Raw genomic sequence first — 16,542 nt, 5'->3', positions numbered from 1 at the left:
ACACTAGAATATATTTAACTATATATATATAACTATTGATGTGTGATGTAAGAACATTTGTAGAGGCAACCAGCACATGATAAATTCATTAGCTTCGGTTCATCCCTCAATCTTGATTATACTACAGATGATGTGTAAATATAGCATCAACCAATTACATGAAACGTACCTTTTCTCCGTTGGAATCAGAAGCTGGGCTCACACTTGCACTGTCTCCCTTAGGACCAGTCAGTCCCCTCTCACCCTTCTCTCCATGATCACCCTTCTCTCCTTTAATCCCTTGCTGACCTATGATGAGAGACACCAGACCATTATTGATACACAGACCCAACATTGCACCCACACTGAAGAGTTCCCATTAAGCTGGAAGAGTCCAAAACAGAGTCTCAACCAGGCCCTGATTTCTGTAAAGGACACATAGGCCTACATTTTGGGGAGAAGTGGAGGATGAGCCTACCCTTAATAAAGTTACAATTTTTGTTTGCTTCTTGTACTTTGATTTATTTAACTGTTGTAACTGGAAACTAAAGTGTGTGTTGGCAGGGTTGATCATTTATATAAAGGGGTATGGATTGAGTCTGGGGTAAAGACATTCATGCAGCACAACAGTTGGCTTTTGTCACCACATATGGGGAATATTGCTCTGTGGAACCTTTGTGGAACCACAAATCTCAACCTTTTTCTCATACTTATGGAAGTTGGCGTTGCTGCGCACATCACCCTATTAGGGATGCACCGAATACAGGATTCAGTTCGGGATTCGGCCTTTTTCAGCAGGATTCGGATTCGGCCAAATCCTTCTGTCCAGCCGAACCGAATCCGAATCCTAATTTGCATATGCAAATTCGGTTCGGTATTCAGCCGAATCCTTCGTGAAGGATTCGGGGGTTCGGCCGAATCCAAAATAGTGGATTCGGTGCATCCCTACACCCTATACAAGCACGCAGCAAATGTTAAAGGAGCTAAGGCCATAGGGATGAAATGTGCAAGATATTTGATATTGAGCTTCATTATGTTAATAACTCTGGAAATTTTTTGATCAATGGGAGAAATCCAAGACGATTGCCCAACATGAAGAAAAAGGTTGACTAATGACCTTTTATGGCACATCTATCAGGGTCACTGGCTAACCCAGAAACAGGATGAGGCTTAATCTTCTAATTATCTAAATTAAGCAATTAACCTTATCTAGAAAACTGCCCTGTGTGTGGCCAACTTTATAGTGAAACAGACTGCCTTGTTTAAATCCAATAAAGCAAAAAAACAAAACCAAATAATATAAGTCTCATATAACTGTTCTTCCGATTCATTTTGTCAAATCAAAAAAACAAGATTTATAAAGAAATAATACCTTGACCTGTCACAACAATCTCTTTCTCCACAGGGGTTCTCTGTATGGGAGGGACAGTTATAGGAGGCTGCACTTTGATGACCACAGGAGGAGAAGTCGTCACCTGGTATAAACAAACAGTGAAACAAGATACTTGGCTCAATATGGAAGCAGTTAGTTTTTTTTTTCATTTCCTATTCACTTTTTGCTTACAAAGCAATTATACAATTTTACTCAGTCTCAATCATCTATTATTAATTATGAGGTGAAAGATTCTCTTCTTTCTGGCAGGTTTTTCTACCATAAAAGTTTATAGAGCCTCATGGGAAGCAGGCAGTGGAGCACTCTATGTACAGGTTAGTGAGAACCTTTCCCTTGGGTTCGTTTTTAGTGACTTTAGTCATAACCTTGGGTCAAATAGTTCCTGTGCTGCTTTGGATGTCATGGCAAGGGTCCCCATGGGGAGGGGGCTAAAGGTGACTAAACAATCAGATCTTTGATCAATATGGTCACCTTTACCCTGGGTTATATTGGGCTAATCCGATCATTTCAGCCTCGAGTAATACCCAAAATCAATACGGGCAGATAAGCTTTGACTAGGTCTTAAGGGGCTTAAATGTGCCCGTGTATGGCCCCTCTACACTAGGAACCTAGATATTAAGAAATGGGGCAGAATGGGTAGGCTTTAACTTTTTAGTCTTACAGACCTAAACATACTTTAGAAATTGATATGGGGTAGTTGTGCAAGCTGTGCAAATGTATATTATCTGTAAATTAGTTAATAACACATTGTTCTGTATTCAGATCTAGCTAAAAAAATGTATGGTCATAATAATATGCCATTTATATGTTAAAGTTATCTAAACTGTTATAAATTAATTGGCTGAAACTTTTCCTTCCAGACAAGCGTTACTGGCTCATTGCTGCTCTGGAATTTTGATGTGCAGGATAGGGGTCATGTGGTTATGCGGAAAGGAGATCAGTCATGGGATAGTTATTGGTGCTTCACATGAGTGTACTTGGCATTGACCAGGAAAGTAATTTATGCACACCAAAAAAATAATAGTGAGGTCAATTATCATGTGCATATTGTAATTTCCAACCATCAAACATTCCCAAATCCCATTTCCTTTTAAATTCATATCGTTCATACTTTTATTCATCTCTCTTTACCTGTTGTTATCTAAGGAAAAACTCTAAAATAAAATGCAGTCTCAAAACTGTTGTTCATATTAGAAAAATTACGTTGTGCATGAGCAACTATGGACAGAAAAGGCAGTGCTTTTGGGAGATAGTTGCACATGTGCGCTATAAAAATAATGAGAAGCTATTTAACAGAATTCTGTCACTAGTTTGTACCCAGGATAAAACCCACAAGGCAAATGTGTCATTTTGCTAAGAGCATGTTTATGTTAAGATCAGTTGCATACACATCTGCACAGTGTCTTTTCACTGGGTAATAATTGGGTGCAGCCTTTGTGATGTTATGGAATGCACAGCGATTGCCTATAACTTAAAATTGTTACTTTAATAAATACAGCCCAGTGGAAGTGTGTGTCTATAAAAAAGTCCAATACCTACTATCAAATAGAAGCAGCTGCTTTATGTAGGGTACATTGCAACCCTTACATTGTAGGCAAGCAACTCAAAGAGCAAATTACCCATATCAATTCTTAATTGTTTCCATGAGTCAGAAGCAGTTCCTCCCAACTGTAATGTGTGCCTCAAAACCCCAGCTTGGTTTTGTCAAACACATGCCAAAGCCCTGTTAAGAATGATACAGCTACTGCTTGCTGAGGTCGGCATCTTACCAAATCATTTTCTGCAATACCACTGCCAAAATCTCCAGAGATCTGTGTGGGAAATAAAAGAAATTATTGTAAAGGTTATGCTGCTTGAGAAACAAGCAGCCCCTTGACCCGTATCCCCATATGAACCCAAGAGTAGAATAATTGGCAAGTAATGGAATTTTCAAACTTTTGAATGGTTGTTTTTATACAGAAACCTCTATAGTGTCATGAGAAGTCAGTAATAAAGTCTTCCACCACTGCCATTGACAATAATAAAGGTTGGTCTTTGTACTCCTCTCTCTATGGTGACGTGCATGCAAAAGTAAATAAATACGTTTTGGCTTTTGGAGTGGTTTTCTGGAGATACTTGTGAAAAATTATCTCTTCAAACTCTGATAAATATGCATATAATTTCACTCCAAGAAACTCTGTGCATATTGTTGTACTCACCCCATCATCATCATCGCTATCATCCTCACATTGACGTTCTGCAGCTCTTGGATTTGCTACAATCTTTAGATCTGCTATTACACCCTAGGAAGAGAATACAAATAATCTTCAGATACATGGTGCACATGTATGGATGGAACTCCAGACAGAGATACATATCTGTAATATATTTGTAATATATACCCATAAAAGCTAACTACTAGGCTGGAGAAAACTGTACCCATAATATGTTACATTAAACCATTTACTATGCTCAAGACGATGGTGATTACTATCAATCACATAAAGATAAGACTTTTCATCCTCCCTCGATTCCTTCAAGTTTAGCCCCAGCTCAGTGAATAATATTGAACCCAAATACTGCTTTAATTTGGGGGGCCATTATACATCCAATGTTCTCTCTGTAAAACCTTTTATATATTTCCCAGTTTGTGGATTCTACCTGCAATTACATAAACTGATCCTTTGGGACAAATTCACTAAGATTCGTAGTTGCGCCAGCGTTAACTTTTTTTGAAGCAATCCCTATCTACTCTATTGCACTTCGCCTGGTCTGAGGTGGCGAAGGAAGTCTGGCGTAAAAGGTAGCGTTCAGAAAAATTAGCGTGTCAGTGAATTTGCGTAGTTACGTCCGTTGCGCAAATTCGCGAGGCGTAAGGGTGCGAAGTAACACTGGCGAATTTACGCCAATGTCCGTTCGTGAATCTGTGAATTAACGAAAATGTGCTACGCTAGCGAATTAACGCTATCGTTAGGCGCTTCGTCCTTTAGTGAATTTGCCCCTTTGTGTATTGTTATAATCATACAAGAATTTTCTGGAATGCGTATGGTGGTCTGATGATCCATGTACTATGGATATAGGTTGGTTTGTTAAAGTGAAGAGGTATGTCCCAACAGTGTATGTCCCTCGTATGGTTTCATGGGCCTGCAGAGCAATAAATTGGATACTATACAAGGTTGGTTCATGTATAAGCTATCCTAAGTCAATTTAATATTAAAAAGGTCATTTTGGTAAGGCTGATCATATACTTGGCCTAGAGAGGCCAGTGAAAATGGAATTATTATTGGAAACCTACAAGCAAGGAATGCAACATTTAAAGAGATAAAATATGGTTTAGGAAACAATGGAAAATATACTGAGTTAAATATAGTGGATAATGTAACTCCCACTGAAATGTATTCTGATATTGGAAGCATCTTCAAAGTTTGAGAGAACATTGCTGGGAAGTTGCTGGAAGCCAAGTTCACAATGATTCTGCATACTCCCATAGGGGGCTATGGGTCTCAGAGTGGGCGAATTTCCCACTCAAAGAAAGTTGTCCATCTGACCCTAGCTTTGTTCCAGAGGTTTGTTTAATTGTTTGTCTCTAACCGTCTTTGTAAAATGCTAAAGGAAAAGAAATGTCACTTGTTCATATTGTTCTAAAGGCAAGCAGCAGTTCATTATTCATGTTATTCTTTTTTATGGTATGGACAAGCACTTTTGCAATAGGTTTAATCCAAACAGTGAATGTACCGATAACAATTAACCTTTGATGTTTTTTTCTCTAGTAAGACAAACCTTAAGGGTAGGGACACACTGGGCGATTTGGGGAGATTTAGTCGCCTGGCGACTAATCGCAGCGACTTTTCTCCCCGAATGCCTCCCCTCACTCTGCGCCTGGATAAAATGAAAAGTCGCCGGCGCTAATCACACGCGGCGATTCGTTTTCCGAAATCGCCCGAAGTTGCCTCACGAGGAAACTTCGGGCGACTTCGGAAAACGAATCGCCGCGTGTGATTAGCGCAGGCGATTTTTTATTTTAGCCAGGCGCAGAGCGAGGGGAGGCATTCGGGGAAGATTGGTCGTGGAAAGTCGCGGCGATTAGTCGCCGGGCGACTAAATCTCCCCAAATCGCCCAGTGTGTCCCTACCCTAAAGGAGACATATTAAGTAAAAAACAAGAATGTTCAGTGCATAAACTCTTTTAGATATAGAGGGAATGTACTTAAAAATTTGTGTTTCTGGTTACTTTATTGTAAATTTCTGCAAAATCCCTACTAGTCCCGCCCATCAGTTCCACTTACTGCTCGCTGAACTCTCTGGCTGTGCAGGGTAGCCGGTGGTTCTCAGCTCACTGCACTGTAGGACAGGAACCAATCAGCAGCTAGCAGGACCTGATAGGGAACTGAAACCTGTCTGTGCTTGTGTGACTGCAGGGCTGTGATTGGCTGTCCCCCTCCTACTTTGCTTCTGACAGGGACCATTAGGACACACCCACCCCTCATTTGAAACAGGGACAGGGACCAGAGAACATCTATAGGGAGCTCTAATAAAAGGGCTATTTTTACAGATAATATTAATTTGTTGCACAATGTGACACCAGCACCACATATTATTCATAATTGCCTACAAAATTAGGGGTTTTCCCTTTATCCTATATGTCTCCTTTAACCAACACACACACTCAAATTAAATACCCAAAACATAAGCATTTGAAGATGTGTTGTTGCAGTACAGTACCACAAGGGGGCGGGAAAACCACAAGTGCAATCATCTGGATGCACAGACTGTTTAGTTAAATCTGAATGTTACTCCTATAGCACCCTTAAAAACATTATTCAACCTTTAAATGGATCTCACAAAATGTAAGCACAAAAATGTATTTTCTGGAGAGACTGGATGATGAATAGGAGATGCCTGAATGAAAGATAAGTAATAAAAAGTGACAATAACAACAACACTGTAGTCTCAAAGAGTAATAGTTTTTTTGGTTGCTGGGGTCAGTGATCCCCATTTGAAACTTGAAAAAAGCCAGAAAAAGAAGGCAATTCATGTAATAATAATACAAATAAAAAATGAAGACCAATGGAAAAGTTGACAATAGTAGTCCATGTTATAACATAATCAAAGTTAACTAGCCACTACCTCGGTGGGACAGTTGGTTGTATCAGGATATTTAGTCATTTGCTCACAATAAGTGTTGCACCAGCAACCCAAGCTTTTTCACTCTCATGGCTGCTCGGTTGGTTGCTGTAGCAGGGAGTATGTTATTAATTAGCACCAGAGCAGCTTAGCGGCAGCTGTAGGGAGGCATTGCCAGGCACATTAATACATTTCATGGGAAAGGCTCTCTTTTGGCCCTAGAATTAGTTTAATGGCCATTCACAAGGAGCTAGCAGGGAGGCATAGCTTCATATCAAATCAGAAGCAGCAAGAAAATTAGAAGAAGAAACGGCAAGTATCCAAACAATTGGCCGATGGGCTGATACTGTACAAAGGGCCATATGCATGGATGGCCCCAAATGATTGTTGGTTGCTATGAAGACACAGCCAAAACTATCAGAATTGCAGGCAGCCTCTGCCAAGGCATTGTGCACCTGCCTACAAAAGACATAAGCTACTGCAATTTTCAATTTGGGCAGAGCAAATGTGATGCTGCAGGATAACAGAATGGTCTGTTGAGACTAATCCTAGAGCTGCCATTCATGACCAGGCAATGCGGCCAAACTGCAGATGGAATCTGGGCATGTACTGCTAGCTTAATCCCCAAAAGCTGGGCACACATGGAGCAATGGTCCACATGTTAAATACTGTATCTCTATAAGGCAGAGATCTAACACCTGCCACTACATCTCCCAGCATGCGATACTGTACAACTCCCCGCATCCCCCAGTCTTCCTGTGGCCAAGGAATTCAAAGGGTTAGTTTAAGAACAGATGGGAAGCCAAAGGTTGCAGGTTTTCATTTTCTGCAAAGAATTAAAGAAACGCTAGAATAAGAAAGAATGCAGCCTCTGCTGGGTTCCTCAACTTACCGCTGCTTGCCATAACTTTGCCTTTGATAACTGCCTGCCCCTGCATTTGCTTTTGATTTTTTGCAAGTAAAACATCAATCTTCCCTAACCCCCACTGGTCTCTGTACTTCAATTCAAACAAATATATATCCTGCCTGCTGCCTTGTTCCAAACCAGAAGAGCATGGAAGCTCCAGGAGTAGTGCCTCAACCTGTATGTGAATCCATGTGCCCCCAAAATTTGTAGCACCCAGCATGGCTAGAGGCAGGCATACCATATATGCACCTGCACAGGGCTCCTTTAGATTATGGCCCTGGGAAAGCAAACTTTTTTTTGTGAGAATTGGCCCAAACACTAACCCAGCACAAGGGTCTTATGCTGTATATATCCTACACCAACTGACTTAGCGCAAAGGTAGAGAGAGTGCTACACTGAATTCTTATCTGAAATACAAGTCCCTGAGAGTGCATTCCCGGCCAAGAGCCAGCTCAAATAGTGGCCAGCAGAGACTAAACCAGATTAAATGACCCCATAAATTAGCCAGTTACAGGCGGCAGAACTTCCTACGAGTGACAGATTAGAAGACCACAAAATATTCACAATTGCTCTTTCCTAAAAGCTTCTTGAGTGGATGTAAAAATAAAATATTTATCGCAGGGTTTATCAGCACCTATTACCATGGCTTATTCTGCTTCCTAAAACCATCAAACAATATAAATTTCAACTTTATTAAATCCAAAGGATTTATGTACTGTTACACACGCGCTATGTGCAGCTTGAGAGGGCAGCGCTCGTGACCCTCTTATCCTGTTGGCAATAACTTGTCTGTAACTGAAGTCAAATAAAACCATCTGACTTGACATTCCCTCAGCTGTTCTGCATCCCATAGGAATCTCTCTCTCCCTCCCAACATTAATTATCACACACATATCCAGCCATTTTCAGCATTCAATTTCCCCTTTGTGTGTATCTCCTTAATTTCCAGAGTATAAATGCCTGCTTTGTTCACATACTGCAGACAGCAAATTCTTAACACATTACTCGGAATTCATCTGCTCACACCCCCAGTGTCCAAAACAGAATAACCTTACACCAAGCACAATGAACGGAACAGTAGAGATAAGACAACGAAGAGAGAAAATAAAGTGTCTGTTTGTGTAGGTGAAAGGAATTAGCAGGCAGAAATACAAAAAAACACAAAGCAAGATGTATATTATATTACTGTAGAATATTTTCCTCTCATCTACTTTAGCCATCTACCATATAAACCTTAATGGGAAGCTAGAGGAGCATTACATTGTCCAACACCGAACTTATTAAAGATCTGTGTTTTTTGGATGTTTTTAGTTCAAGCCCCTGTTTGAGGTCCAGAATTTGGTCAGGGCCCACTCTTCATTCACTACAAAGTTACATATTTATAAAACCATTGTTCTATTAACCATTCAACTACAGCTCCAAGCATAGCTAGAGTAAAAGTGTTCACTACAAATCTCAAATTGACCTTGACCTAGGTGTTTTTTTGTAGAAGAGAAAATTATAATTTTCCTCACATCTTACACAAACTATCCTTCTAAGATTATTTGAAATTTGGAAGTGCAAAAATCAATTATTAAGTTAATTAGTTTTAACCTTAAAATGTTGCTACCAATGAAATAAGTAGCTATCAAAACTTCCATTCATTTCATTGCATGTCCTACTGGATACATTGGGAAGAAAAGCCTATATGTGTCATCGAACTTCTTGATTCCAAGACCTGGAGCTGTGGCCTACAGATCATGACATCCCTGGCATCTTGATCACCACTAAGCACTTATCAAAATACTCCATGTCTCATATCCCTTAACTAAATGATCCTCATTACTGTACCTCCAAATAATCCCAGCTGGACAATAGAGGTCAGGATCCTGATTTGAACTGAGCATGCCCAGTTGAACCCAGTCAATGAATCTCAAGTTAGGATGAAGCCAGAAATATCAGACCCAGAAAAGCTATAACCCCCAATGTCCTGATGGCTATAAATAAATATTTCCCTATCAGTTAACTATAATGATACTATTTAAAGCATTAAACAAAATTATAATCCGTCTATATCCTACTAAGGAATGTTGGGAGGCTCTAATTTGCCCTGTTCTACATGACACTCAAATCAGGCCAAATATTCTCCCTCCCTTCTGTTCTAAGATGCACCCAGTAACATTAGGAATCTTGTTTTGATTTGAGGCAACCATCTCCAAATAAATAGATGAGAATACTATATTCTATTGAAAACTCTTTACCTGGTATCGATCTGGATCAGCACCACCTGCCTGAGCAACAAAGAGCCCAGAGCCATCTTCTAGTTCCATCTCATCTGGAGATCTCTCGAAGCGCACCCTTTCCAGCTCATCACAATCCATAAACAGTACAACTTCTTCATCCTCCACACTGATTGCAAATCGAGACCATCGGTTCACCAGTGATGGGACGTTGAAGGTGGCAGCTACATAGGAATCCTGTGAGCCAGGCTCTGTGTAGTAGAAGATGATGTCTTGCTTCCCATCTTTGACTTCAGAAAGCTTCACCCCGATATACACAATGGACTGAGAGGCATCAGTGATGGCAAACAGGATGCCGGCCTTGTTAGTTGATGGCTGGACATGGAAGAGGAGAGAGAAGTCCCTATACATAGGATTGGGTAGATGGTACTGGGCCACCTGGCCTGTATTGGCTTCTTTATCAAATACATATGCGGGTGTCTTGTCGGGCCCAAAGACTTTGGTGATCTCATTAGGTACAGGTTCTCCAATCAACTGCAAGAGGCCAACTTCTGTGCCAAAGCCGTCTGTTAAATAAACCAGAAAACAATAATTAGCAAATCTTTACCCTGCTATCTATGTTGGACCATCATAAAGAAAATTTAACATGCATAATTATACATTGAAAACAAATTCTCACTAAGATAATTCAACTAGAAAAAAAAGCATGCACTCAAGTGAAATAGAAAAAAACCTATATACAAGGCTAATACAATATATACAAGAATGCATGTGTAAAGGTATAGATATTGTCTATCTTCCACTTCTCTTGAGTCAAAGACAATCCTACTCTTCACAATTGCATTCATTTGTATAATGTGTGTATATATATATGTATATATATATATATATATATATATATATATATATATATATATATATATATATATATATATATATATATATATATATATAATGGTCCTCTGTAAAGGTACCGTAATTACAGCAACTGTAAAATGGGCTATCTATGGCACATAGAGGAAATAACCTTTAAGCCTATGGCACAAGTTGAGTTTCCTACACTATTTTAAGGGAACCAGTGACAAACAATTTTTTTTGTTCAAAATGCCTTTTTCTTTAGTCAAAATGCCACCTGTGGCATGGCCCTAAGGGAACATGTAGGCACAGCACTATTAATTTGTATACCATAATGATCCTTTCATCAATTCCAAATGAGCAATGGTGCCAACTGCAAAATCAAAGCATCTAATTGAAATGCTTCTTTTCCCAGCGAGATGATCCCGCATTTCACTGCATCCCCAGAGACTTGCTACTTTACAGGATCTTCATGGGAAAATCCTCGAGCAAGAAGAACAGCTGAAATTGTCATGGTCCTTAAAATGAAATGTGACGACCATGTAGAAAGAATCTTTCATTTGTACAGTACAGATGGGTTATGTTGGCAATGACAGCGTTATTTCACATGGAATCAGAGAAATCTCTCAACAATTTTACACTCAGCAGTCAATGCGGAAACTCAGTAAAACTGTGATGCAAGAGAGAATGTTTTAGTCTGAAATGTTTAAAGGGAAAGTAGGGCCCAAAGTCAAACACTGCATAGAATTGATAACAATTCCCAAAATCAGCCCTTCATAATATGTTGTGTGGTCCAGCAGCCCTGTACAGTGCATGTAACCAATATGAGAAAACTTATCTTGGAGCTTCAATTTCATTGTTAATTGGTGCTTTAATCTTAGTTTAATTACAATCATTTCATAGTACGGTTTTGCTTTATGTAAATAAATATGAGATCCACATTATATAGATCACACCCACAGCTGACTGGAGATTGGAGGCATGGGGATTGCTGATGTTAAAGTCTGTGCAGGTAGAGAAAGTTGAAGAGGCAGTGTTACAACAGCAACCAGTAGGGACCATTTCCCCTCCCAGGCCCAGAGCCCCCATGGCCTGCCAACCAGCAAGTCCCAATCTAGAGGACCACACCAAAATGGTCAAAATTGGGAGCCTGAGTGCTCCCCCAATGGAATTTGACCTTAGCAACAAAAGATCGACCCTTTGCGCTTCCAAAATGAAGTACAAAATGTTATGCCTTTCTCTGCAGGGGCGGCAAATGGCACGTCCATAGCATGCACATCCCTCAGAGAATAAAAGGTGCTAAGGAGCCCTGTAATCCCCTCCCCCCTTTTAAGTTAAGTGTATGGCTTCCTTTGCATTAGTCAGTGCCGCCTACTGCCCCATACACAGCCGCCTGCTGAGGTTTTGTCTAATGGAACTATGAGAGTGGTAATTGCCCTGGCTGAAGCAGGACAAACAAACCGCTGAACTTTTAACACACCTATAAATGAAATCTGAACCTCTAATGAGACAGAAAATAAAAGAACTATATAAAATAAATAAATGAAATATCTAACAAGGAAGTTAATTATGTGACCACACAAGAAAAAATAAACGTAAGATAAACATTAAGGTATATAAATGGAATGCGAGTTTCTTTTTTTTTTTTAATGATGTTTTATAACAATGTACAGAGATATCCCAGCTGGCCAGGAACCAATTTTCCCTACATTGTTTAAATGTTGCAGTATTTGCGGCACATCCCTGTATTAATGGGTACCATTGAGTAAGGATTCAAAGCTTGAGGCGGAGGAGCAGCAATTTTACATTCCGTGGGCTCCATTCTTTTGTGGTTAACCAGGGATCATCCTCGAGAACATAAATCAACACAGCCCCAATGTGTCGTATCAGTGTTTATATGGCTGCATCTGCAATAAAGCTTTCTGTTCCGTTTAGTGCAGTTGCGGAGTACAGATGGCTTCCTCTCAAATACGTCCTGATTTATTTGCTGAAAGGACAGAGCTGCTATTGGTGAATACATGTAACAACATATGATTTACATTCTGTATTCAAAGAACACCCCATATCTTGCTTTGGATGCGTGACCAGTTCTCAGAATTCCCATTGTAGCATGCAGATTAAGTGATTTCCAACTACAATGCTGCTCTGTGAGATAGTGGCTCTATAGGAATCTTTAGATGCCAGCAGTGCCAGAAATGTAAACCCATGGGGGAACATCCTGAGCATAACCAACTGTATCTGGAACTGAACTAATTGCTAACCAACAGCTGTTCTGGCCAGGAAGACAAAGCTTCTCGCTGAGGAAACAAGTGCAGCTGGACGGAGTATATCACATCATAACAGATGCACAGGCATCATTCGATAAGATGAGCCCAACAGTATCTGGGCACTACCATTTGAATACCAGAGTATTTGCAATTAATTTAAAAAAACATGATAAGTAAAAGAGTATATGAGTCATTTGGTCCTGGCCTCAAAATAAATTCTTGAATTAGTAAATAGGCACTAGAAAATTGTGGTGTGATTAAAAGCTTCATATAATTATTCTATAAGAATAATTACCCATGAGCTGCCATTGTCCACTGTTAGACATATACAGCCAATCACAGTGCTTTCTATATTTTGCTCTTTGGTTAGATCACAGAGCCATCTCGAAGAAAAACATGCATGCCAACAGGAGCTAGACAATTTAGTTGGCATTGGCAGGAATTACAGAGCCATACTCTAACTAACATTATGGAAGGTTCGCTGTAATCATGGTGCTATTTCAGTTCAGTTGCATTGCAAATAATAGGCCCCAAATGCACAACAGACAATTGATGGTACCTCAGAGACTTCTTAGTAGTGTTTGACCCCAAGCAAGTCAACAAACACCTGTTCTTAGATATGACTGGGGGCAAACACTACTGAGTAGAGTTTATTTCCAGTTATACTGGGTTATGTCTGCATTGATGGCTATCCCAGGCTGCTGATATGGGTCCCGGCACATTCGGAGTGGATACAGGAGTCAGTTCCCACAATGTGGGTGGGAAGACAGATTTTATTTTTGGAGGCTCATTTGGAAAAATACCACATATAGCAGTGACACCGCCTTGCTACCCATCGTGAGAATGGGACAGAGCCAATCTATGTAGGGACAGAAAAATAAATTTACAATTTGTTTTACATCTTATGTCCCTTACAGATATACATATTGTTTTTTCTCTCATAGCTTTATATGAGCTTTAGAAATGTAATTCTGAATGCGTTTCTTAGTAGGATAGTGGTCAGCTAAATTTTTATTATACAAAGGACAAGTTTTTTGAATAGTAAAAAGTTTGTGTTAGTTAGAGGAACAAATGCTGACAGTTAAGTTGGCTATACACTAGAACAGGGATCCCCAACCTTTTGAACCCGTGAGCAACATTCAGACGTAAAAGGAGTTGGGGAGCAACACAAGCATGAAAAGTTTTTGGGGTGCTAAATAAGTGCTGTGATTGGCCGTTTAGTAGCCCCTTTGTGGATTGTCAGCCTACATTAAAGCTCTGTTTAGCAGTACACCTGGTTTTTATACAATTAAAACTTGCCTCCAAGCCTGGAATTTAATAATAAGCCCCTGATTTGATGCCTCTAAGAGCAACATCCAAGGGGTTGGAGAGCAACATGTTACTCACGAGCTACTGGTTGGGGATCACTGCACTAGAACATGAGCCACAGCGCAATCAAACTAGGTGACATCTGCTCATGTGCATGGATTCATGTGACACAATTTCTTATTGAAATCTGCTGGGAATTGAAAAGATTCTGATCACACATGTTCGTAAATGCCTTCAGCTACATATTGACGAATGAAAGTGAATATTAAATAAATAGATCACAGCCAATTGGCCAATGATGTACTGGTTCCTTCATCATGACAAATCTGGCAGTATGGTCCCAGCTTTATACTGCCCACATACTAAGCATTATGATTGTGTAAATTAGTTGCTATCAAGCCATACATGGGCCCACTGGGCAACTGTCTAAAGCACTGGATCTCAATTGGTCAGTCAGAACTATCAATTCAATCAACAAACCATTCATGAAGTAAACTCTACCACACGCTTGTGATCCAGATCCAGATGTGTCAGAGAACTGAATAACTTTTCCTTGGCACTAACAATGAAATCCCAAGGAATCTGGCCATATGTAGCCATCACAGGGAGGAGAACACTCTAGAGCCAAAAAGGAAATAAAAGAGCACACTGCGCTTTAGCCAAGGAAAAAAAGAGAGCAGATCAAAACACTACAGCCAAGAAGCACACTGTAGCCAGTGAAGAGAAACAGAGCAACCCTCTATAGCCAAAGAGAAAAGGAGAAGGACACACAGTGCAGATAGTGGAGAGGACATATGAACATGAAGAAGTTGCTTGTAGAGGAGAGAGAGAAATAAGCATGGGAGAATATTAGATGGGAGGTGCAGTGAGAGTACTAAGGTGGTAGGAACAGAAGCACAGACAAGAGATAAAAAATCAAGGAAACTGTAAGGAAATGAATCAGCAAGCAAGGCTAGTGGTGGGACCTGTGTTAGAAAGTGGTTTGTAGACCAACATGGCTAGGAAGAGATACTAAATTGTGCATTAAACACAATACAGATGTAATGTAGACACAGAAGACAACAGAGTCTATATAAAGAATTTTGCATGGGAAGACTTCCACCCATCTAGCGTGCTGAACCTACTGGTCTTTGGATGCCCATGTAGGTGTGCTTAAACTATTTTCTCAAATAGCAAATTAAAATTGTAGGGTGTTATTTAACAAGGGAGTGAGGGGTGCTTACTAAAAATTGTCTTTAAGTCTTGATTTAATAAAAAAACAAAAAAAAACATGCTTTTCCCTACACAAATTGGTTAGTGTTGTAATATATTTGTTAAAGTCAGCATTCGTGGGCAGCATCAGCAAATCCAAAACTTTAGGAGCCACACACCCCACTTCTTTTGCTATACATATCTACAGCACAGGAAGAAAATCTCACTTTTAATTCGAATTCAGAAATATTAATCAGACTTCAGGAATACTACCGCATTTTCTTTTATATGAATTGTCTATATTTAATATTTCTAGCAGAAACAGAAGAAGCCAAACACAATTCTGATCCCAACTTTCTAGACACAGCAGTAACACAGAACATCTTCAGCTGCATAAGCAACATAGGAATGTACTATTTGAACAAATCAACAAAGTTTTGGCAGATATTATATGTACGCACAGGGATTATTCAAGCTCAAGGCCAGTTATTGACCTAGCACCCATGGCTGTTGAATAAACTGGCTACAGAAAAACAAGGTGACATGCTCATAGAAATACAAGGTAATTAGTGACTGGCTGATCTCCAGGACAGCAACTAAATATAATGGGAGAACAAGACAGGACAGGACCCTCACAACTCACATGTACTAGAAAATATGTATTAAGGTGCAAGAATGTATTAGCGTATATGTCACACTAGAATTCCCCATTATTTATTATGTTATCAGTATTTATCACATTTATATAGTACCAGATCCACTGGCAAATGTGCGGTTGGGGGTAGGCAGCAGAAACTGTTTGGGAAGTGGTATATTCCAGAAAATATATTTATAGCTCTATGCAAAGGCAGAGCAACAGCTAAGCAAATCATCATCAGACCTGTCCTCCCCCATCCTCTATCAGCTGATCTTCATTTGCCACTCTGTTGGTAATGGTAGTGCCATAATTACCATACAGCAATTTGGATCTCCCTAACCCCATTTACCACTTTAACTTTGTTGCCTGATGCAAATAAGCAAGCAGATGGGTGGACAAGGGGGAGGTGGCAGCAACAGAAGTTTAGGGACTGTGTGCACCAAGTCTGCCTTAAAGGGGAACTATAGCGAAAATGAAAATTTAATATAAGCTTCATGCTGAAGTAAGAAACTTTCTAAATACAATGAATTAAAAATTCTGCATTGTTTTTGAAATAATCAAGTTTATATTCACTATCCCTGTCTCAGCTCTGTTTCTCTTTCTGTCTTCATGCAGCAGTTGGGTGTCAGATGAATTATCCAATATATCTTATGGGGGGGGCTTCCTTTCCTAGCAGATGTATTA

General features: G+C 39.8%; 1 protein-coding gene across 4 annotated transcripts in view; it reads right to left on the bottom strand.

The window, feature by feature from the left end:
* col18a1.L (collagen type XVIII alpha 1 L homeolog) overlaps positions 1-16,542 on the bottom strand; it is a 105,633-nt gene that overhangs the window by 28,167 nt on the left and 60,924 nt on the right. For all 4 annotated transcript variants that reach the window (NM_001087652.1, XM_018234124.2, XM_018234125.2 and 1 more), the window contains 5 exon segments: positions 170-288; positions 1,352-1,454; positions 3,142-3,183; positions 3,571-3,654; positions 9,622-10,166. In NM_001087652.1, coding sequence (NP_001081121.1) covers positions 170-288; positions 1,352-1,454; positions 3,142-3,183; positions 3,571-3,654; positions 9,622-10,166 — 893 coding nt within the window.

Source organism: Xenopus laevis, chromosome 9_10L, assembly GCF_017654675.1.
Source record: "Xenopus laevis strain J_2021 chromosome 9_10L, Xenopus_laevis_v10.1, whole genome shotgun sequence".
In the NCBI taxonomy this organism is placed as follows: Eukaryota; Metazoa; Chordata; class Amphibia; order Anura; family Pipidae; genus Xenopus; species Xenopus laevis.
Note: the sequence above shows the minus strand (reverse complement) of the source record. Positions and strands in the feature narration are given on the sequence as shown.